Raw genomic sequence first — 23639 nt, forward strand, 5'->3', positions numbered from 1 at the left:
CTTAGTCTTATGTCATGTAATTACTTTGAGTTTGACAGACTTAAACTATTTTAAGTCTGTCAAAGTATTTCAAATAGTGTCTAAATAGATATGCTACTTAAAAATACATTAACTCTAGAAACAGTTTGTCCGACCTTGTATTTTTATAACATTGCATAACTTTTTAAACCATAAAAATATGACAAATTTCAAACTTCACCTAAACACTGATTATGGCCCCAGTCCAAAAACACGGTGGATTTTGTGGAATCTGTTGTTTGCTAGAGGCACTTGTTATTAGACCAACAACATTCCTGCACTTTCAATGCCAGTCGATGCAGTGGATGTTGTACTCCTGTAATAAACACAGATCCTAGACTTACGTGATTGTTTGGATCCTATGGGACAACAAACAGCTTATCTGAGCGTTCACATAAGACCAAATCTGATCATTACACACACACAGACCTGACCTGACAGCTTACAAACTTCAAAATCCATTTATATCCACACCATATTAACATTTAGTCTCTTTTTAGATTCACTAGATTTTAGTCAGGATTTGCCAGTATGACGTATGCTTTGATAAATGCAATAATAAAGCAAATTTTAATCCTGATGATGACATCAAAAGCGAGACCAAACCAGTGAAAGGCTAAGAGAGAAGAGGATTTATTTAAATGGTTCATGCCAGGCTGATAACCGTTCTTGGGATAATCTGCCCCTCACTCTTAGCTTGTGACGTGTTACTTTAGCTCTATGTGGTATTCTTGGCACATATGAAAAAACTAAATTCACCCTACAATATTCTGGATAGTCAAGTTCTAAAACAAACTGATGATAGCATTTATGTGAAAAACACTTAATAGTGCTATACTGTCAGCGGCTATTGTGATTTCATTTAATGCACCGTCATAACACAAGTAATTACATACAGAGCAATTTAAAATAGATTTTCCTTATGTGTTTCAAATTCAAGCATATACACCACCTTGCTTGATATTATAAAGGACATTACCATTTCTCTAGCCATCTCCTTGGAGTCTATTTGCTTATTTTGGATATGAACAATGCAGTCAGCATTCGCTTACAGGCCACGCTGTGACCATGTCGTAAGCTCACATGCTTTTTGCAGCTCTGCCTGATGACTCCTACCTCCCAAAAAAGCAATGGCATCATGGGCTTTGTATCACGTCTCTCTGATCCTGCTCTTAATACCTCTTCCAGCTGCACACCACAGCACATGAGCACTCACTCTCACTTACACCACTTGAAAAATCCCAAACGCAAGATCCCAGAAAGATCTGATGCACCAATACTGAGCCGAAATCAAGACTTTTGAGACTCTGAGAAGACCACTAGAGACCATGAGTACATTCGGCTGCAGGTGTGGACTGAGTAAGCATGAGGATTTGGATGAAGATGAGCTGTTGGCCTCGTTGACTGCTGAGGAGCTCCAGGAACTGGAGGAGGAGTTGGCTGATATTGACCCAGACGAGAACCTTCCCATTGGACTGCGACAGAGAGATCACACAGCTAAGACTCCCACTTGAACAATGGGAAGGGAAGCTCTGATAACATACTGGGAAAATGAGACTCGAAAACTATTGAAGGAACAGAAGATCGGATCCACAAGTCCTAGACAGGGGAGTAATCAACTAGCTCAAACACTAATTATACTAAAACTTGTACTTTTTTGGGGTACAACATCTTGTCAATACAGTAGTACGCCATGAAACTCCTGGAAGTTTCTAGAGAGTCTGAAGACCTTGAGTAGCTAAATGTTGCAGGACAGTGGCCCTACAGGAGCAAGGTTTGGCATCCTGACCCCACAAATTCCTCACACTTAATGTTGCTATAAATAGAGACCATTTTGCACGTCTCGATAAGGCAGATTCCTTCTAGTGTTGTGAAAAATGGAAAAACAGTACACAGGATTTTCAAATAGGTAAACAAATCAAAAACAGAATGCTTACCTTGATTTTGTTTTTGATTGCATATAATGTATTATTGATATGCAATCAAGAAGGTCAAATACAAAATTCAAATTCAAAATAGTTATTTATTTAATAAATAAATAGAATTAATTTGATTACACTGGAAGAAAATGGGAGATCTGACCTTATAATTCTTGGCAGGTGGAGGTTCCCGAGTATCTTTGGTAACCAGACTGTAAGAGAGAAGAAGAAACCCATCTCCAGAGCAAAAACATCAGTAAATACAGATAGTGTGTGCTCTTTTTGGAATCACACCAACCTTCGGAAAACAATTCTGATTAATGCAGGTGTTTGGTGAGATGGCATTTAATGTTTGAAGATAATTGTACATCAGAAGAATTCTTTAAATGTGGGTATGTTTAACTTAAAACCACAGTGTTTTCTGTATCGGGAATGACCTGAAAATTTGCACGGTTTTATTTTTCTGTTGTTGTTATTACAATTGGTAAAAGTGGTAATTTCTGCTGTTGTTGTAATCGTACCTTGTTTTTAAATGCAAAAAAAAAAAAAAATTGACTTCATCTTATTGATTTATAACTCCATTTCATGTCTGTATAAATGTAAATATTTGACTGTTAAGAATGATTAAATGCAATTAATTCAATAATCGATTGAAATTATCATTAATTCTGCCATAAGGTTTGTGTAATACTACTTACCAAAACAGTTGCAAAGTCAGAAGATTAACCTTCTAAAAGCAAGATCTAAATTAATTTGCTGGAACGTCAGAGTATTAATTGTATGAACATCAGTATCTCATCCGGACCCTGTATGTTTGTATATTTTAAACTCATTAAAATGGGGCTAGAAATGACCTTTTTAAATGTAAAACTGAATGTATTTTGTGGATGGGTTAATTAAAGCTTGTTAAGACCCGCAGAAACCCTGACTTTGCTCTAATCACTCATTTTATGAATCACCTACTTGGAAAACTGTATTCCTGGTTTAGAAAAAACTGGTTTTAGTCACATTTACTGTATAGTTTCTCAAATTAAATCAAATAAAACCACCAAATACACAAGGGTTCTGCAAATATTAACATTTATTTGTGTACAATTTTAATAACTCTTTTACAACCTCATTTCAAAGGTTTCAAGTCTCAATGCAAAGCGACCCTGGTTAAACGGAGGATGAAAACTGAAAAAGAAATTGCTGTAATAACACTGCTAAACACAGTGAAACTATATGATCCGACCCATTGCAGACTGTCAAGACAAACCAGAGCCACTCTTGAGTTAGTACACCATCACAGTGTGTTATTAGTAAAACATTGAGAATGTACGAACTGTCCACTTCAGCATTTTTTTTCTCCCAATGGCACACGAGCATTAATTTCCAACTTGAACCGTTTCTGACCAAAAAAATAAAATAAAAATAAAAAAGTGCCCGCAAAATGTATTGTAATGACAGTAAAATGCAAAAAAGCATATGCAACAGAAAGATTTCTAATAAGTGTAGTGTTCCTCAAATCTAATTTTAAGGAGAGTCCTGACGTAGTAGCTATAGCACACATGGTGTAAACATATCCGCTGTATCGCGCCGTTTTTCAACTTTTTTCTTTTTGATTCGTGCAAATACAGAAACTCGAAACAAATTGCAAATTAGCATTGGGGCTAAATATGGCTTCTAAGAAAATAACAGCGTTAAACTGAATAAGAAAAGGAAAGAGAAAAGCATGAAAATAGTGTTCTTGCTTTGAGTCTTGATATCAATATTAAAGACTTGCTCAACTTGTTCCTTAGAGTCGAATTTCATTCAAAAAAAATAAATCACAAAGAAAACAAAACAAAAGACCCCAAAACATTCAACTCTACAAATCAAGAAAACTTGATGTAAAATTGCACGTGAATCCAGGAGAGGAAAATAAAACCTTTACAGGAGATGCAGGACAAACCTTTACGGATTAAATGAGGTATTGCACAGATTAATACAAAAAAAGCATAAAGGCAACAAAAATGTACAGCAAATCGGTCGTCCATTTACATTACAATTTGATAAGATTTAGACTGTCAAGAGCAATGTAGTGTTTTAGTTCTTCTGGTCAGCCCTGGTCATCATTCATCCCACTCATCTTCATCCTCAAAATCTTCATCATCATCATCATCATCATCATCTGCAAAACCACAGATTGAATGTTTAGTTTTCTGCTTTTTAAACAAGTAAGACATCTAACACAATCCTAAGATAGTCTGAGCTCAGGTCTGCACACACCTGAAGAGTGGATCGCTTTGCTCCTCTTCTGCATGACCTGCATCAGCGCCCCCACGATCCCAGATGAGGGGGCAGAAGTGGGCGGAGCGGAGTCTGTAGTGTCGGGTACCTGTAAATATCACATGACCAAAATGGTTTTATTCATCTGCATGCCACACAGTTCTCGTGATAGCATGGGGAGAAAAAAAATAAAAAATAATATCAATTACGAGTTATTTTCGGTATGACACTGAAGCTGTGAGAGACGTTGCACTTAGAGATGTTAATATTGCTGCATACAAATAAATTAAATTGCATAAGCAATAGAAAATCTAAATGTAGGGAATTCTACAAAGAACATGCACTAATAATTTTAATTTATTTTTGGTAATTTTATTATTTATGGTTGAGAGAGCTGACCTAAATATCTGAAACAGATTTCACTATATTATATAATGTTTTAGATAATTAACATAATATTTCTGGTCACTAGAATACACTAGTATTCAAAAGTTCGGTGTCATTAGAATTATTAATGAAAAAAAAAAAAAAAAAAAAAAATTATATATATATATATATATATATATATATATATATATATATATATATATATATATATATATATATATATAGCTCACCAGGTTTTCATTTGTTTGATTAAATATACAGTAAAAACAGTAATATTGTGAATTATTATTATAATTTAAAACAACTGTTTTCTGTGTGAATGTTTTAAAATGTAATTTATTACTGTGATCAAAGCTGAATTACTGATTTACTCCAGTCTTCAGTGTCACATGATGCATTAGAAATAATTATAATATGCTGATTATCTGCTCAAGAAACATTTATGATATATTTAGAAATCTTTTTTTTCTTATTTTGTGATAAAACAGCATGCATTAAAAATCAGAATCTTTTGTAGCATTTTAAATGTCTTCACTGTCATTTTTGATCAATTTAATGCATCCTTGCAGAATAAAAGTATTCATTTGTTTAAAAAAAAATTATTAAAAAAGTTCTAACCGCAAACTTTTAAACAATAGTGTAAAAATACATAATTATAATAATAATAAAAAAAAGTGTGTTAAGAACTCAAATGTTTGTGTTCATGACTTGATAATCATTTACTACAAAAATATTCCCCTCCCGAATTTCTCACTGGCTAAAAAAAGAGAAAAAAAAAAAGGCTCTACTTACATTTTTAAGCTGAATGCCCTGTCGTATTTGGTCTAAGAGTGAGTCACGGCCTCCAGCGGACACAGGGGGCTTGTTATTTTGGTCCACTTTCTTCAGCTGCGCTCCATCTCGAATTTGGCTCAGGAGTGCGGATTTACCCCCCGGCACCTCCCCAGAATCTCCGTCTGATAGCAGAGGCGCGGGAGGAGGGGGTCCCGGAGGAGGAGGTGGGGGCGGTGGTGGTGCCCCGCCCACTGATGATGGAGGAGGAGGGGGAGGAGGGGCTGGTGGAGACAAGGAGGCAGGCTGGGGTGGAGGAGGTGGTGGGGGAGCAGTCCCAGGCCCTCTGCTGGGGGGAGGAGGTGGTGGTGCTCCAAATCCTGTTCGGGAGGGAGGAGGTGGAGGAGGAGCAGAGGTGGGCCCTCTTGACGGCGGAGGTGGAGGCGGTGCTCCTCGGCCTCTGGAGGGAGGTGGGGGAGGTGGAGGTCCTCCTCTTGAGGGCGGAGGTGGAGGTGCTGTAGAGACATAACAGAATGCTGCGTTGCGGTAAACACAGCTAAAACATGGATTCATGCAAAGCATCTCAACAAAGTTGCTATTAAGACATAGCAGCTTAGAATCACAGAAGTCGGATTCAGAACACTCAGAATGACTATTTTGAAGGTTTTTTAACTTAAAGTCAAAGAATATGAGGATCATTTATAATTAATGAATACTTTTATGTTCTGGTTTGGGTAATTCGAGCTCCAAATAATAAGAGAAAATAAATTAGATTAGAAGATAAATCACCTTACAAAAACAGGCATTAATACACGGCTATTGAACAGATAGAAACAATAATCTGTTTTATTTAAAGCTAAATTAAATATGCGATATTCAAGATTTTCTCATGCGTTTGAAAGCAGCATCTTATGCTCACATTTAATTGAAACAATTATTAAAGCTAGCGATTTAAATAACTATTCTTGGTAGATTTACATTTTTAAAAATGTAATATATTCCTGTGATTTATTCAGTCACGTGCTTCTTTAGATCATTCTAATATAACGATTAGCTTCTCAAGAAACATTATTATTATCGGTGTTGAAAACAGAGAGTTATGTATTCTTCAAGATTGCTTGCTGGATAGAAAAAAAAATGGAAATAGAAAATAATGCATCCTTGCTCAAATATATTAATTTCATAACCTCAAAAAAAGCTTAACCTCTAATTTTTGTTTGTTTACTTGCATTATAGTTACTCATATACACTTGGGTTACAGTTATATTTTGTCCATATTGCCCACCTAAACAATGTGGTAAATGATTAACCTCCAATAACACTCGCTAATGCAGCCAAAGTCAACTTAGAAACAGAAGTTCTTGAATTCGTCAGCAGCTGTAGCAGCTCATGCACGGTGTTCATTCTGGCTGCTGCTCACAGCTGAAATTATTCCAGCAAACCAGGGTGAACAAATGCTGACTCTGAAGAATAAGTCGGACTGGGGAAATCTGAGCTGTGAGCAGTGAGTAAAACAGAAGAAATGTTCTTCTTACATCTGACCAGAGCTGGAGTGTTGATCTTGTGGTTAAGACTTCAAGACATGCATTAAAGTCGCTTATATATATATACAGTACAGACCAAAGGTTTGGAAACATTACTATTTTTAATGTTTTTGAAAGAAGTTTCTTCTGCTCATCAAGCCTGCAATTATTTAATTAAAAAATACAGAAAAAACAGTTATATTGTGGAATATTATTACAACTTAAAATAACAGTTTTCTATTTGAATATACTTAAAAAAAATAATTTATTCCTGTGATGCAAAGCTGAATTTTCAGCATCATTACTGCAGCCTTCAGTGTCACATGTAACATCAGTCTATCACACGATCATTTAGAAATCATTCTAATATTCTGATTTATTATGAGTGTTGGAAACAGTTCTGCTGTCTAATATATTTGATGAATAAAAGGTTAAAAAGAACTGCATTTATTTAAAAAAAAAAAAAAAAAAAAAAACTCTAATAATATATATTCTAATAATAGATTTTCTTTACTATCACTTTTTATCAATTTAACACATACTTGCTGAATAAAAGTATTGATTTTATAAAAAAAAAAAAAAGAAAAAAAAATTACTGACCCCAAATTACTGACCATAGTGTATATTGTTATTATAAAAAAATTATATTTTTAAAACATAGCTTCTTTTTTACTTTTTATTCAAAGTATACAATAAAGTATCACATGTTCTGAAAAAATATTAAGCAGCAGAACTGTTTCCAACTTTGATAATGAATCCTCATATTAGAATGATTTCTAAAGGATCATGTGATAATGATCCTAAAAATTCAGCTTTGCATCACAGAAATAAATGATAATTTAAAAGTATAATAAATTTAAAAACAATTATTTTAAATTGTAATAATATAATCACAATATAAAAATTGTTCCTGTATTTTTGATCAAATAATTGCAGGCTTGATGAGCAGAAGAAACTTATTACAAAAACATTAAAAATAGTAATGTTTCGAAACTTTTGGTCTGTACTGTACATATATATATGGCTACAAATATGATCTCTAAAGATACACACACAGCTTCAGCACACAGCAGACTTTTAGTAATGATGCAAGCCTTCTGATTGGGCCACTGTTGTGCCCCCTTTTTTTAGGTAAAAAAACAAACTGTTAGTTCTTTTTTTCATTGCAAACTCATGGGGAAAGTGACCTACCACAACACGGTGGGGGTCCTGAAGGACAAATTATTCAAACATTACTTTATTACAGTAAAACATAAGATAAGGTTTGCTTAGATACGTTCTAATAAGACCTGATAATTGTACGCAAACTCTCGGACTCACCTTGTCGCCGAAGCTCATTTTTGACCGCCTCTACTCCTCCTCTCTGCTCAATGAATTCGTAGATGTCTTTAGACGTCTCTTTGTCTTTGAGCTGGGCCTCAGAAATGCCACACATGTCAAACAGGATCTTTAGTTCTGGGTCCAGATTATTCAACTGAGAAAAGACAAACAAAAGTTAACAAACGAGACAAAAATGGAATGCAAATCAAATTAAAATTAGAGTTAACTTCTGCTTCTTATGTCACAGTATTTCTCTTTTTTAAAGTCACGCTTTTAATGCTGGAGATACAGAGGTATGGGGTCAGTATGATTTTTTTTTAATGCATTCAGCAAGGATGCATTAAATTGATCAAAAGTGACAGTGAAGGCATTTAAAATGTTACAAAATATTTGAATAAATGCCGTTTTATCACAGAAATGAGAAAATGAAGTGCATTAAATGCAGCCTTGGTGAGCATTGAAACTTCTACTGACCACAAACTTTTGAACAATAGTGTATTCCAGTAACCAGAAAAATAATACTTTTTCGTCTTCGTTTTGAACAGTATATCTATTTTTTAAATAATGGAAAACCTAACCAGTTTCTTTTTGTGAATGACTGTACCGCATAGGGCTTAATAATTCTTTCCTCTGATAATGAAAAATTGCTTCTGCAGAAATCCCCTTTATGTAATCTCCCATTCAGGGGAAATTCAAATTAAAAAGTGGAGCCACACAGATCTAATACACACTCTACAGCGCAACACCTGAAATATGATCCTTGATTTTTGGGAGAATGATTGTTTTTGGATTATAAAGATACAGCCCCTACAATTACATTGTGTAAGAGATGACTTGCAATTGTGAATCATCTCCTGACGTGACCCGTGACCCAGAAAATGATGAACATGTAAACAGATGCACTGAATGAAAACATGCAGTGTCACAATTCCTCACATCAAAGCCTGTGTTGGGATCCCAGCCGACGTGTCCGACATGCCTGGAAAAATAAAAAGACATTTCAATAAAAAACAGCTAAGAAACTGTAAATGCATTGATCAAATAAAGATAAAACGGAGATTAAAGGTACATCAATAAACATGTTCATGTTTGAGGAAGTCGACTTTATGATTCCTCGAATATAAAGTCCAGATTATCCACGTCTGGGATACGTTACATGAGATTAAAAACAGGTGGCCATCAGATTACACTTTCCATCACAACGTACTGAGCAAATGGCCAGGAAAAAAACAGGAACTCTGCTTTGATAAAGCAGCTTTACTGTTAAGTGCACAAGGAAGTGTATGCAATACCTGGCCAAAACCAACAATTCTAGAAAGGGAAGCGCGGAACCAAGTGGTTTTGAACTCAAAAGTGAACTCACCGGAAATTGCTCGGGGTGCCGATTTCAGATTTGGATATTTTCTTCTTCTTGTTCTTGCCTTTGCCTTTGTCTTTCCAGTTGAAGTTGCTGTGGAGGTTGATGTTGTTCATTTGAGTGTTATTTTGATAACGCTGGCTGTTGATTTCGGGGTTCTTTATGTCCACTGTTGCCATCGGAAGTGTCGGTCCTAAAGGTCCTGATGGTTCTGAAACGAAAACAATCAAATTCTTTTTTAAATTCTGTAATGGGATAAAAATGTGGAAGCATGCTTCCAACAAGGCAATAAAAAAAAACGAATTAGGGTAATTCTGATTTATTTCACAATTTTGTCATTTTCATGATTTTGAATTTTATTCAAAGAGTTTATATCTTGCAATTATGATTTTGTCTCATAATTCTTGCAATTTTGGGAGGAAAGGTCTGGACTGAGCTACAAACTCGCATTTGCAAAAAAAAAAAAAAAAGACAAACAGAAATCAGTAATCTGAGATTACACAATTGCCTTTTTTTTTATAGTGTGGCAGAAACAAAAATGCCAGGACTATAGCAAAAAAGCCAATTTTGAGATGTAAACTCATAATTCTAAGGAAGTCAGAATTGCGTAATTCTGAGAAGTCAAAATGTTTCAAATAAAAGTCCTAATTTTGAGTTATATATCAATGCAAATTATGAGAGAAAAATCTGACGTTTTTTTTATTTATTGTTTTTATTACTATAAACAAGCACTTTCTATAACACTCACTTTCTTAAATGCACTGAACACAAGAAACTGCTTTAAGACTAAACGGGCCAATAAAACACCACGTCCAATCACGTAGAAGTGTTCAGAGAAACTTCACCACATCTCAGGGCACAACCTACCTGCGTCCTCGCGTTCGACATGGCAAGCGGGCGAGAATAAAAACAACGGGCTAAAGCGTCCGCTAATGTCTCCACCCCCTAAACCCAGATTCAGGAGGATTTTACCCATCACCACACAGGTGCGCTCGCTGTGCCGCAGGTTAGCCGTGGGGTCCGAGAACGGACAGTACAGCTCGTCCTGTGGGAGGACGAGGCACTGCAGGGGAGCCAGGCAACCTCCCAAATCTGAAGCCTCATCTAGTATCTCATCAGTCGGCGCTGACAAAAAGGTAGTGCAGAACATCATCTCTGAATGCATGCAGATGTCCACGACACAACTGGGTCTGGTCAGGCTGCTCTTGCTGTTCTCTGCCAGCATTTGAAGGGACATAAAGACCCGCCTCTTTTTAATCCCGGCAAATTATACACCCCCGCTGGATTTTACATAACCGTTAAACCCAGCAATAAGCTGCCACAAATCTCTCAGGTTCTTCCAAGCACGGTGTGATGAGGACACGCTACACTTCCCTCCACGCAGCCAGAGGGCGCTAATCATACCAAAATGAATGTCAGTACTAGATGAATATATACCAATTTAGCATAGACGTCACAGTTACGTCACTTGCAGCTGCGTGCGGATAGTGTTTGCAGAAAAACAATGGAAACAAGTGGAAGTAAACGGGTAAAATCCATGAAATAAGAGAAAAATATATATATTTTTGTGCCTTTTGATGTCAAGATCGGAATGCAAATAATTTTTTAGAACACTCGTCAAAGATGCCATTTGAAATGAAATGCTGACGTTTAAATGGACATATTTTGGAGGAAAACTGCTATGATTACGCTACTTTTAAAGCATACATTTGATATAAATAATATGCCTACATAAAATTCATATTTGCTGTTCAATGATGTCCTACAAACCTTACTATTAACATTTTTACATAATTCTGACTTTTTTTTTTTTCATCGCAAATGCAAGTTTATATATCCAAATTCAGACTTTATAACTCAGAAAGTTTTTTCATTCTGAACTGCGAGAATAGTCAGAATTTTGAATTATAAAAATGTACTTTTTTTTATTATTTGTTTATTCCAGATCTGTAAGACTATCCCACTATCTAGCGTCAAATTAATTGAATAAGTGATTATCGCTTAGTGGCAAGCTCTTGTAATATGCAGAGAACATTTTGAAAATGACATCTAATCAATATAATCTGCAATCTTTTCAAACCTTACAATTTTATACTGTATCCGTTTAATTCTCCATCCGTAAAGGCTATTCGCTCCCAGGTTTTCTGCAACCATGATGCCCGCGCATCCTGAATGTTTACAAACCTATAATTGTTCTATAAGTGTGTGGCACGAAATTATGAGAAGGAAAACCCCTGTTGATCTGAGTAAACGGAGTAAATTTATATAACCAGCAGAGAAAATCCTCTCAAATAGAAGAGGTCTAATATTTGTCGTGTTGTTCATCCACAGACATCAGACACATGTCAGGAGATCATGTATCCATGAATCACCTATAGGTCACTTGATCATGCACTTTTGGCTCACTTGAAACAGCACCTTTACACATGCAAAATAATCTTCTTTCATTAAAAAGAAGCAGACATTTGAAATCCAAATCCAGTTTATCTGCTTCTACACGGCTGAATAGCTGAAACATGTTATTCCAAAGCTTCAGCATTGCTTGTCTGTAAGACGGATGGAAGTGACCAGATTTTCCAGTATTGCTGGATTTTTTTTTTTGCCTCTGGGGTGAATGGTAAAGTGGAGAAATGGACTGTTAACATACGTTAGTTGGGTGGAATGTTGATGGCTCCTGGGGGCCTTACAGTTAAAAGACCATCACCACTGTGTAGATCAAGTTTTGAGCAACAGCACACAAGGGGGATGGTGTGCAAGTTTGGAAATTGCATTTGCTCAATGTTTGCTTATGTGCATTTTAAACTATGTGGTGAATTGTAGGAAAACTATTAGCAAATATTAAGCGTAGCTATACAGAATGGCAGTATTGTATTTATTGAATTGAATAATGTTATTTAATAGTAATGAGAATTTTGGGCCAAACTGTCAATACAAAATTTTAATGACCTTTTTACCTCAAGGAAAAAATAATTTCAATTTCTTTGCAAAGGTTTTTTTTTGCAAGATGCAACTTGCACATTTCTTTTGCAACCTGATTATCCAAGATTTGTTGTGTATTAATAAGCGCATATCTTCAAATTGTGTGGAGAAATAAATACATTTTAAATCATAAACTTTGTCAGTCATGTTTAAAGCTCAGTCTATCAACAAATAATGTAATTCATTAGTAAACAACCTACCATTAGGTGGGTCACGTCTTTTTTCTGCAAGACAAAATTAAGATAACCATTACTACTTAATTCACCACCACCTGATTTTAAAATGTGAGGTTTATTAGTGAAAGAGCAGGAAGGGGAGGTTTAGGATCAATCTAGTGTTGGTAGGAAAGATCAGAAGTTGTTTATTATTAGTTGGAAGTGCACTGGAAAATACTCAAATGCACAATGCTCTCCTTGTCCAAGGAAAAGTTGCTGAGTCAGTCGACACAAAGACAGGAAGTGGTTAAAGAGCAGAGCTAATCAGAAGCAGACCTAGAGACATCAAACAGCAAGACGTGGCACAAACAGACGAGGAAACTGTGTGAGGAGCCTTGGTTAGGAAGAACACACTGGGAGAGCGGGAAATAGCAGTAAAGAAAGAGTGACAGAAGTAGATAAAAGGAGCAACTGAGTCATGCCAGAAGAAACCCAAATTATGTCTTTGCAGCACAATACATAGACAGAGTTAGTCATGAAGTGGAGGACAGATACAGGCTGATATGCGGCTGAATTTACCGGTTTTCCTCCCTCTTTTAATCAGAAGTTCATTGGCAGCAGACTTGAATCGCCTGGCTTCCTCCTCACTGGCAAAATTGAGGCCGATCTGGCACGTCTGCGGACAAATGCATATTAAATATGCTTTATATACACTGCAGACAGACTAGAAGTCATTAATCAAAACACAAATGATTCAGAAGAGTTATTCCAACAGGAAAAACCCCTGCACTGATTCACTTAAACAAAATAGCATTTGCAACTCATTTAACTTTTGAATGCAGCACATTTTAGAGTAAAACAATAATAAATCTACATTTTAATGAAGGATTACAAAGACTTTTTTTTTTTTTGAGGATAAAGTGCATGGATGAATCATGCGTAATAAGATTCAATTTCATGTTAACATTGATTTTAACAAACTTTATCGGTCTGTGTCCATGACAGGGGAAGTACAAGCATACAGCATGACTGTTTGAAAAACACAAAGGGCATCCAAGTACTTACATCTCCAGCAAAGGTGAAAAAGTATGGCCTGGAGAAGTTTATTGAAAAGTTGTTGTAGAACTCTTGATGAAACAATTGTTTTCCCTCCTGTCAAAGCAGAAGAAGAAACCGTTTCCTTAATACCAAGAGAAACATGACTTCCATGTGTGAAATGTTAGATTATTTTATTTATATGAATAAAGATTTTATTTATACAGTAAAATAAATTCATAAAATGAATTAAATATTGAAATAATATGCATATAAATTAATAAATAATATGCATATAAATTAATAAATAAAATGTGATTTATATTACTTAATAAAAAAAAAGTATATACACATGTATAAAAACATGTGCGAACATATATATTTTATATACAAGATATTCATAAAATAAATACAAATTTATCTATAAATAAAGATACTTTTATAATATTTCTTCTACTTCATGAACAATTTAAAAAATACATGAATGAAATATAAAAGAGTGTAAATAATAAATAAGTTTAATATAAAATAATATTATATGGGTTAGTCTGTAATGTCCTATTCAACAGCGAGTGTAGACAGTATGATCCCATCGATTTTCAAAGTGGGCTTTACACCAACTACAGGATTGATTTTGTACAGTTTGTTTGTTGTACATTTTTCTCATTGAGCTTGCCATTTCTTATAAATGATATAAAGTGTTTAAAACAGGTCTGAGGTCAGGAGGCATTTCTTAAGTTCGCTAAAGCCTGTCAAACAGCACCTAATTATTGAACCAAGTTCTCTTTTGAGCTAATACTGTTAAAACATTTAGACTCAGTTGGTTATGTCTAAAGTGAAAGTAAACAGTTGAGAGAAAAACATACAGTATGTGTGTCTGTATTAGATACATACGTGAAGGTCTTAAAGGGACAGTACACCTATTAAACATGCAGTCTACTGTCATTACCGTCAAGGGATAGATCACCCTTAAATTTAATTTCTGTCATTATTTACTCACTGTTACGTTGTCCCAAACCTGTATTAATTTATTTCTTGTGCTGAACACAAAAGAAGATATTTTGAAGAATGTGGGTAACCAAACAGTTGCTGGCCCACATTGAATTTAATAGTTATGAAATTAGTTTGGCTTTAACGCTCAAACAACTTGCAAAATAGTAAAACCAACATGACAAAGATTTGTGAGATTTCAAAAAGAAAAGAAAACTGTGCTATGATATTTTTTCCACATAGTCCACCCCTAGCCCCGAGGTATCTCAAAGACATCTGACCCACATGGAGCGTCGGTTGACTTACTTTCATATCAAACACCCTGATAAAGTAAGATCTCTGAGGGTTGTCTTTCACCAGACAGGCCACCCCACAGCACTTCTTCACCCAGGATGAGTTTCTGTCTGCTCCATAGACCTGCACCACGGCTGAACACAAACTCTGCAGAGACAGAAGAGAAACAGCACAACTATTACAAATCTGTAACGGAGATGTCATTCTGCACCTGCTTATGAGGGTCACATTAACTTCCGTGTAAACAGATGCCCAAGTATACATTTCACAATGATAAAAGCTTTAAAAGTGAAGATGACTGGTTTATACATGCATGTTCTATAAAGCTCACAACAAGTGCTCAATTTTAAAGTTTTAATCCTATGAAACTACCACAAACTGTGGCGTTGAACTGCGGTGGTCATTCACAGGGCAAACACCTCATGACGGATGTGAGCGAGGAGGACCACAGTGAAAGACGCCCAACACACGATGCCTTTGATAGTCTCCTCACGAAGCCACCAGTCACAACACCAGAGAAAGAAGATGCTCACGCTCTCTCAGACTAATCTAGAGGAATGAACACATTACCACTGCAGTCCAACCTCTTCGGCAAAAAGCACAGCTCATGATCAAAGATCATTTTTTACATGACCAAGAATTAGAGAATTAAATCCAGCATGTATGTATAATACAAAAAGAACTAAATTCTAAGCAAGAGTTTTGGTAGTTCACCTTTTATACGTAAACTATCATAATAGCTAGATTGAACCAAGTTTCTGAATATTAATAGATAGATATATAAATGTTTGCGGTCATGTGTTAATTAGTTCTTGATTGTGATATCAATAGCATTACAAAAATTCTGAAAAAAAAACACAAAAAAAAGATATATGCACTCAGAATTTTGAAAAATAAAAGTCAGTTGTGAGATAAACAGTGACAATTACTTTTCTTTATTTTTAATGAAATAAAATAAATAAAATAGGAATAAAAAAAGTTAATTATGACTTATATATTTGTGAGCATAGATTGTTTATATCTCAGAAGAAAAAAAACAAATCTCAGCATTTTTTTCTCAGAAAAAAAAAGTCTAAATTGTCTGATGTTAATTATCACTTGTGAGGACAAAAAGTGAACTGTGAGAAAAAAAAAGAATAAAAACAAAATAATCATATTTCAGACTTTTCTCAGAATTGCGGTAACATCTTACAATTCTGTGAAAAAAGTAAGATAAAAAGTTGCAATTACCATTTTAATTTATGGGAATAAAAGAGTAAAAAAAAAAGGTAATCACGACTTTCACAATTTAGACTTTCTCTTTGAGAAGAAAATGTGAGCTTATTTTTTATGGAATAAAAATAATAAAAATTATGAGATACTGTAAGTTGCAATTTAGTTTATGGAATAAAAGGAATACAATAAAATAAATAAATAAAGGCTTTCTTTCACAGTTGTGGCTTTTCTTCTCAGACTTGCAAGAAACACAAACTCAGAATTATGAAATATAAAGTCATAATCATGAGAAAAGGTCGCAATGATCTTTTTATTTTTTATTCCATGTTGGAAATAAGCTTCCACAAAATGACCGGTTTTTCCAGTTTAGCTTTAATAAAGGACTGAACAAACACTGAAAAGTGAAAGACAAAATCCTGGACTGTCTGCTTTCCCACAATATGTCGCTTTCGAGGAAAAACAAGGATACACCCGAGATGAAACCAACGCATGCATCTGAGTTTACAAATCAAGGTTTGACCCGAGACGAACCCGCTGAGAGGAATCAGAACAAAAGAGCCAGTCAATATTTATAGAGAAAAGCCACAAAGTACAGGCCGGCTACTCTTAAAAACTGAGTTTGTGACAGTGATGTAATCCCAAACTTCCCAGCAGCACTTTTAAGTGAATAGCTGCAATACACATGAAGAGGTCCTCGCCAAACAGCCACTTTCAGGAATTAACAATCAGCATCCATCCTCGGGACGGGCCAGATGATTTACATAATCAAAGAGGACCAGCAAAGCCAATAGAGTCAGGCCTGCGAGCTGCTACAGACTCACACAAAGATAAAAGCGAGAGGAAGGTTTACAGGGACACAGTAGGATCACACACACACAGCGAGAGGGGCTTCTGCGCTCTCATTGGCTGAATGAAGCTGCCGCCTATTATCAGTTCATTTCAGTCATTACTCAAAGTCAGCGGCATCCATCCGATCCCGAGTGTGTGTGATGTTATCTCACAGTTTCTCGCTCATTATTAGCTGCGGCTAGCGGAAATGACCTCCGGAAGAAATCTGGTGATGTAATGTAGCCTATATGTATTCATGCATGACATCACTGATGACATCACTGATGATCATACAGCAAAGAAAAGAGACATTATACAAAACGAATGTGACAGTAAAGACATTCAAAAATTTACAACTTTTAATATATATTTTCGATAAATGCTTTTCTTTTTAACTTTCCTAAGAATCTTGAAAAAAGTATCCGATTCCACAAAAATATTAAGGAAAGTTAATCAATGTAATAATAAGACGATTAAATCAGCATATCACAATGCTTTCTGAAGGACACTGAAGTCTGAGCTGTGCAGGAATTAATTACACTTTACATAAAAAAAATTAAAGTTTCTGTTTTTACTGTATTTTTCATCAAATAACTGCAGCCTTGGTGAGCCATGGTGAGTTTCAAATAATTACATATCTTAAACTTAAAAATAATACATAAAACTAATGAAAAAATAAGTAATATGAGTTTAATAAATAATAAAAATGTCTATCACATTTTAAAATAAAGCTACATAATTATACATAAAGTAATACATAACAGAAATTTGTGTTTATGCAAAAAATAAATAAATAAAAATAAAAAGACACTTTGGATGAGTACTACAATAACTTGTAAATAATAAGAATCGATAAATTCAATAAGTAAATAATTTAATCAATAAATATAATTTAATGTCATTATACTTTAGCAAGGGGTTAGTTATTTTTGCATCAAAAACCAATCAATAACCTAATAATCTAAATAGCCCGATGCAAATTAACAAACAGATGCGAGTTAAAAAAATGAAGTATACAGTGAAAAACTAATTATAACTAGCTCTGACGGGGAAGCTATTACAATTCTACAAATATGTACAAATTATTATTTCGTCCATCAGCCACCCCACTCTTATATATCTGGACATTGAAAAACTCACACTGAAAGGATAAAATTGAGGGTGAAAGCTGAAGAATCTCTGCCGGGGTGTCGCTTGCCTCGACACACCTGCCTGGATGCGTAGTAAGATCTTGATTAGCTGCTTCAGGTGTGTTTAATTAGGGTTGGGCTGAACTCCCGAGATTGGAGACCCCTGATCGATGCTATTATCAAATTCTATTCATTACACACTCAAACGAAGAGATTTGTAGCTGTCCTCAGGGTTCAAACAACCAAAAATGACAGAAACCCGGCCAGCAGGAACTACCTGAGAGGACTGGTTCTCCAACCCCCCCCACATTCACATGCAGGAGGAGAACCACATACTGCCATCAGCAGCAGAAAACCACCGAGGCCCACCGGACCACATCCTCACGGTGGGCTGATCGAGCAGTCCTGCTCTAAAACTAACACTGCATCCAGTCGGTGTGTGAGCACCATGAAGCAAAAGCTCCCAAAACCGCTGGCAGAAGAGAAGAAAAACAAGAAAGGTCACAAAATCATGGTTCTGTGATTCACAGCAAGTGAACTGAATCCTCAGAGAGATGTGGACAACACACCCGCTTCAATCATGCCACAACACGTCCGTTAGAATGTGAAAAGACTTTCATAATCAATGTTAAAGGTGACTCTAAGCCTTGATATCGCAAGCTTTTGATAAGATGTGTCACCATCCAACGCCGCCAGGAATGTAAAGTACGTAAAGGACTCATGTCATGCGAGATTATCTATGAATTTTGGGCAACAAGTCCAGCGACTCCAGTTTTAAACGGAGGAACAAGGCACTTTGGAAACCCAGGTGCCCTCATGTGAAAAGAGAAGCTTAGTTATCGCTATCTTAAGAACACGACTTTCGTGTAGGAACACAACAGGGAACGTAGTGGAATGAGGAAACAGACTGAACTACAAACGCACAGGTGAGCGAGAGCAGCACGTGACACTGGACTAAACATTACCCAAATAAAAACCCAGTTAAAAAAAACTCCATGTTACGCAACAACAGCCGAGAGAAATCTGATGACACTGATGATTAAACATGTCTGTCTATTAAACTAGAGATCAAAAGGTTACCATCAACTATCGCTACAAAATCGAAAGGTGCAACTTATGGTTAACAAGGGTCAAAATGATAAAGTTATTTGAGCATCAAAAATATATAAATACAAATTAAATACAGCTTTAATTGTTTTTTTTTTATATTATAATGTGTTTTATTTTATAGTCTACTATCCTTCAAACCACTTTTTTTTACCCATATTTTTTTTTTTTATGTAAAAAAAGAAGAAAAAAAAAATGTTAAATTTTTTTACTTTTATATATTTCGATAAGTACATTTAATTATTTATAATTTCCCCCCCATTTATTTATTTTTTATTTACATTTTTACATAAATGAATAAAACACATTTTTACATTTTATAAAATTTTACATTAAAGTAGACACTCTACCGATGTATATAAAATTGCTTTTATTTGAAGCGGACACCAAAATGGGACGTCTCATTTTGACCCATAAACAAATAGCCTAAATCATCAGGACTGATTCATTTACCAACTCTATAGTCATTTTGAGATTGTCGGTCAATAAATGTGACCAAGATGGTCATTGTGCCTAGGGTTAGTCTCAAAATGAACAATTTTATACGGCAAATGTTACTTAAAATTTGAGAAATGTGCATAGAATTGCACAAATGTAGGCCATAACAGCCAAACATTCAATGTCTTTTCCACCTGCTCCTCCCAATTTTGAATATTTGGTTACACATTATTGATAGTTTGAACAGACACACCAACAGTGACAACAGTTTCCTCCAATGAGTCTTAGTTATGAAAGGCTGCTTATTATCACTGTACACATAGCATAAGACTGGGAAATGTAAAGGTGGTTAATGTATAGTATTTGAAACCAGGACTATTTGACGTTGAGACTGAAACAATCAGAGGAAAAGGAAGAATTTTATGAGGTGCTGTCAGGTGACGGGATTCATCTGCCATAAAATCAAGCTGTGAGAGGAACATAAATGCATGAGCCAATATGCTTACACCGCCTAATCAAGTTCGCCTACTGCTGTGTGTTGCCAAGTCCGCGGTTATCCCGCGGAATTAGGTACTTTAACCCTGTCGTAACGGGTTGATTTTTTTCATGTACGCGGGTTGAAGCGACTCTAATAACATGATATTTATCCTGGAGTGCTAAAATTAACTAGGTACCCCCCTGAAACTCGACTGGGGTATACTTGGACAAGTCTGGAGTAGTAATTAGGCGTGTTTTCTTATGAAAACCTGGCAACCCTGAATTATGAAGGTCTTTCTTTACATTAAACAACTGCGAAGGTAAAATAAAGCACTTAACGTTTCGAGAGTTATTTAAAGATGTCATGAAACGCTGACTCATATATATATATATATATCATATATATATATATATATATATATATATATATATGAGTGATTATGGAAAAATATATAGCCGTCATATATTTTATTTGGGAGGTAATCATATTTTTTGTCAAAAAGTCTGAAAACCTCACACAAGTTCACCTGAAACTTTAAAAGCATGCATTGCACCAGAAACACTGTCAGACACATGCGTCGGTTTAACAATTGGATACAATGTATCTCTGTATTCCGTGAATGGATTATCCAAGTGATACATTCCAGTGGAATCATTAGTTACACTGAATCGAGTTGGTAACATCAACAAACACTACCTGGGAAAGAAATCAAGCAAATGCGTGAGAACTTACCGTGCATTTCTTGCCCAGGTGGTTGAAAAGCACTTCGTTTTCTTGCGGGGTGAGAAGAATGGAGCCGATATTGATCCCAGGCCTCCTGTGTGAAGGTGGACCGCTCATTTTTGACAATCCGATGGTGTGAACTTGTGATCAGGAAGTGTTCAACAGAAAATACGTGTTCATTGATCTCTAATCACCGCCGCTTGGACCCGAAGGCTCTCATATCCAGGCCTGTTGTGTTTCGGCCGGTGGTGGGTTGAGAGAGGTCTTGTGTCTCAGAAATAAAACGCAATCCTCGTTTGGTTATCCAACGTCGTCTTGGGACTCTAAAGTTTCATCTGAACTCCTGTGCACCGAGCTTTCGATCCAACATGGCACTGCCACCGATGCGCATGACAGTGAAACGCGGCGAATTACAAATCCCACTACGGCGAAAGAGTAGCTTATGAATATTAACGACGTGCCTTGGCGTTCCATGAGTAGCCACATCTAATTGGACGAGGAGCGGGCTTTGGGTCTGAGCGCTGGTGATCTGGCGAATCCGAGAGGTGTGGGGCGTGGCCTATGAATATTGAAGGAATTACGTGACTAGACGCTCTGGGAAGGTTACCAAGCAACGTTAACATGAGTTAATGAGTTAAGCCTTCGCTATAGTAGGATTCATATCGTGTTTAGTCTACTTATAACGTGAAATAGTCACTTAAATGCTTTTAAAACAAAAATTAGTTGGTTATTAGACATTATAAAGCGCAGTCAAGGCATTAACGCAGTCAAACGCAGTTTCACAAAGAAGCGCAGTGTGGGCGGAGTCATGACGTGGAGTCAAGTGGGAGTTTTTTTTTAAATTATAAGTAATTAAAAAAATATTTTTAGCGCTGCAATAATACGGTTTGAAGCAGGCTTCTTATACAAACAACAATAGTGCAAAAGAAAATAAAGAAAAAGAAAATAAAAGAATGAAGAGTCCACAACAATAAAGCCAAGCTAAATTAGAGGAGGAATGTGACTTACAAGGCCTCTTTGGGCAAAAAAAATAACCAAGACAACAATAAAAAAACAAAAAACAATTGCTCCTAATTACAAAATAGCCACTTGAAATTATTTTGCACCTTCTTAGCACTGACAGTCTGTCTCTTGGTAGAGTGTTTCTTAAATATGTTAAAGTACAACAAAATATGGATGTGTCTTCTGATTTGGACCACATTAAACATTTTAAACAATAATGTAGCCAGTCTGTTCTTTCGTCTTAGGTAATATCTTGACATCAGGAGGCTTTATGACAAGTTAATGTAATAATTTACAGAAACTCCTCAGCTATGTTGATTGTGAAGCTTTGGGTATAAGGTTTGATGTGGTGAAAATATTAGCAGCCGTCAACACTTCGGAGTTTTTCCAGTTCCTGCTTGAATTTAGTCACTCCCAAACATGGTTGAGCAGTGAGGTAAACAGACAGAAACCTGAAAAACCAGTTAGATGAGCGACACACACACAGAGAGAGAGTCAGTGGGTAAAAACTGATTATGCCAAAAGAAAGGAATGAAAACATATATTCAGGTATGTCTTTGTTTTGTTCAACCAATTTCTAAAACATTCTTTTCCCATATCTTTTTTTTTTTTAATTGACACAATTAAACTGTAGTTAATTCTGTCATCTTTACAACTTGACTTTTATATGTCTGATTAGGGACTCTAACCTCATATTCTGTAACCAAACAATTTTACTCCACCTCAAATCGCTTTCATTTACAATTCCATATTAAATGTGGTATAAATAAACCATCCAATTTACAGTTTAAATAAAAAAATGAACCAAAGAAATTTTAAAATAATCTAATACACAGCCAGTGAGATCATGTTTTCATTGAAAGTGAGGGCTTCAGCCTGCTTGCGATTACCATTTTCTGTAAACACACCTATTGACATTGACACAGAGGATGATAAGAACTCCTTATCAGAAATCATATAAGTGTTGCATGTGTCCATATCTCTCTTAACCTTTCACACGTATCTTCTCACTTCTGCAATTCAGGTCTCCCGTGCAACTTTCCACTGTTTTTGTCTCTTCAAGTTGTCACCTTTGCATGTTTCCTTGTGCTATTTGAGGACCGATTGTGGGTGAGCATAATATTTGCTGCATGGTGTTATGCTGACAACCGATAGTTTTGGCCAGACAAAAGCTGAATGTGTTCAGCTGAATCGCTGCAGTATTAGATTATGCAGCAAGTATGCTTATGAAACCCAGCTGTTAGCTACCGTCCAGCACACATCCAGTATTCATGCCACATTTAAGTGGCAATTAGGTGATGTGAGCAGCAGTGTGTGTTTTTATAATCTGAAACAGACATGTCAACAGACCTCTGGGATCATGAACATGTGCATTTCTGCTGATGAGACTTAAATCATTGTTATACTCCAGATGTGGAAGTCTTTGGAAGGCTTTAGTTAATTATAATTATGACATAAAAAGTCATAATGAAATGTAAAATTAAAATTTATGCATTTAGCAGACACTTTTATCCAAAGCGATTTACAGTGCATTAAAGCTAACATTTTTTTTTTACCTTATAATGTTTTACCTAATTATGAGATAAAGTGAGAGAGAAGACAAAATTCTAAACATAGAAGCCACATAATTTCAACTTTGTCAAAAAATTATGACATTAAACTGAAAAGTGATGTAATTAATTCCAAAAATTCAAATTCAAAAATTATGACATAAGAAGTT

General features: G+C 35.6%; 1 protein-coding gene across 1 annotated transcript; it reads right to left on the reverse strand.

Annotated features, from left to right (window-relative positions):
* Nucleotides 1-3000: 3000 nt before the first annotated feature.
* On the reverse strand, nt 3001-21375 carry LOC113047872 (neural Wiskott-Aldrich syndrome protein-like). The gene is made up of 11 exons (XM_026209218.1): nt 20927-21375; nt 15011-15145; nt 13745-13831; nt 13259-13355; nt 12725-12748; nt 9552-9756; nt 9125-9167; nt 8189-8342; nt 5367-5860; nt 4188-4296; nt 3001-4089 (listed from the first exon to the last, which is right to left on the reverse strand). The coding sequence occupies exons 1-11, from the start codon at nt 21032-21034 to the stop codon at nt 4031-4033; spliced, it is 1515 nt and encodes a 504-aa protein (XP_026065003.1). The 5' UTR covers nt 21035-21375; the 3' UTR covers nt 3001-4030.
* Nucleotides 21376-23639: the final 2264 nt, after the last annotated feature.

The sequence above is a fragment of the Carassius auratus genome, chromosome 29, assembly GCF_003368295.1.
Source record: "Carassius auratus strain Wakin chromosome 29, ASM336829v1, whole genome shotgun sequence".
Classification (NCBI taxonomy): domain Eukaryota; kingdom Metazoa; phylum Chordata; class Actinopteri; order Cypriniformes; family Cyprinidae; genus Carassius; species Carassius auratus.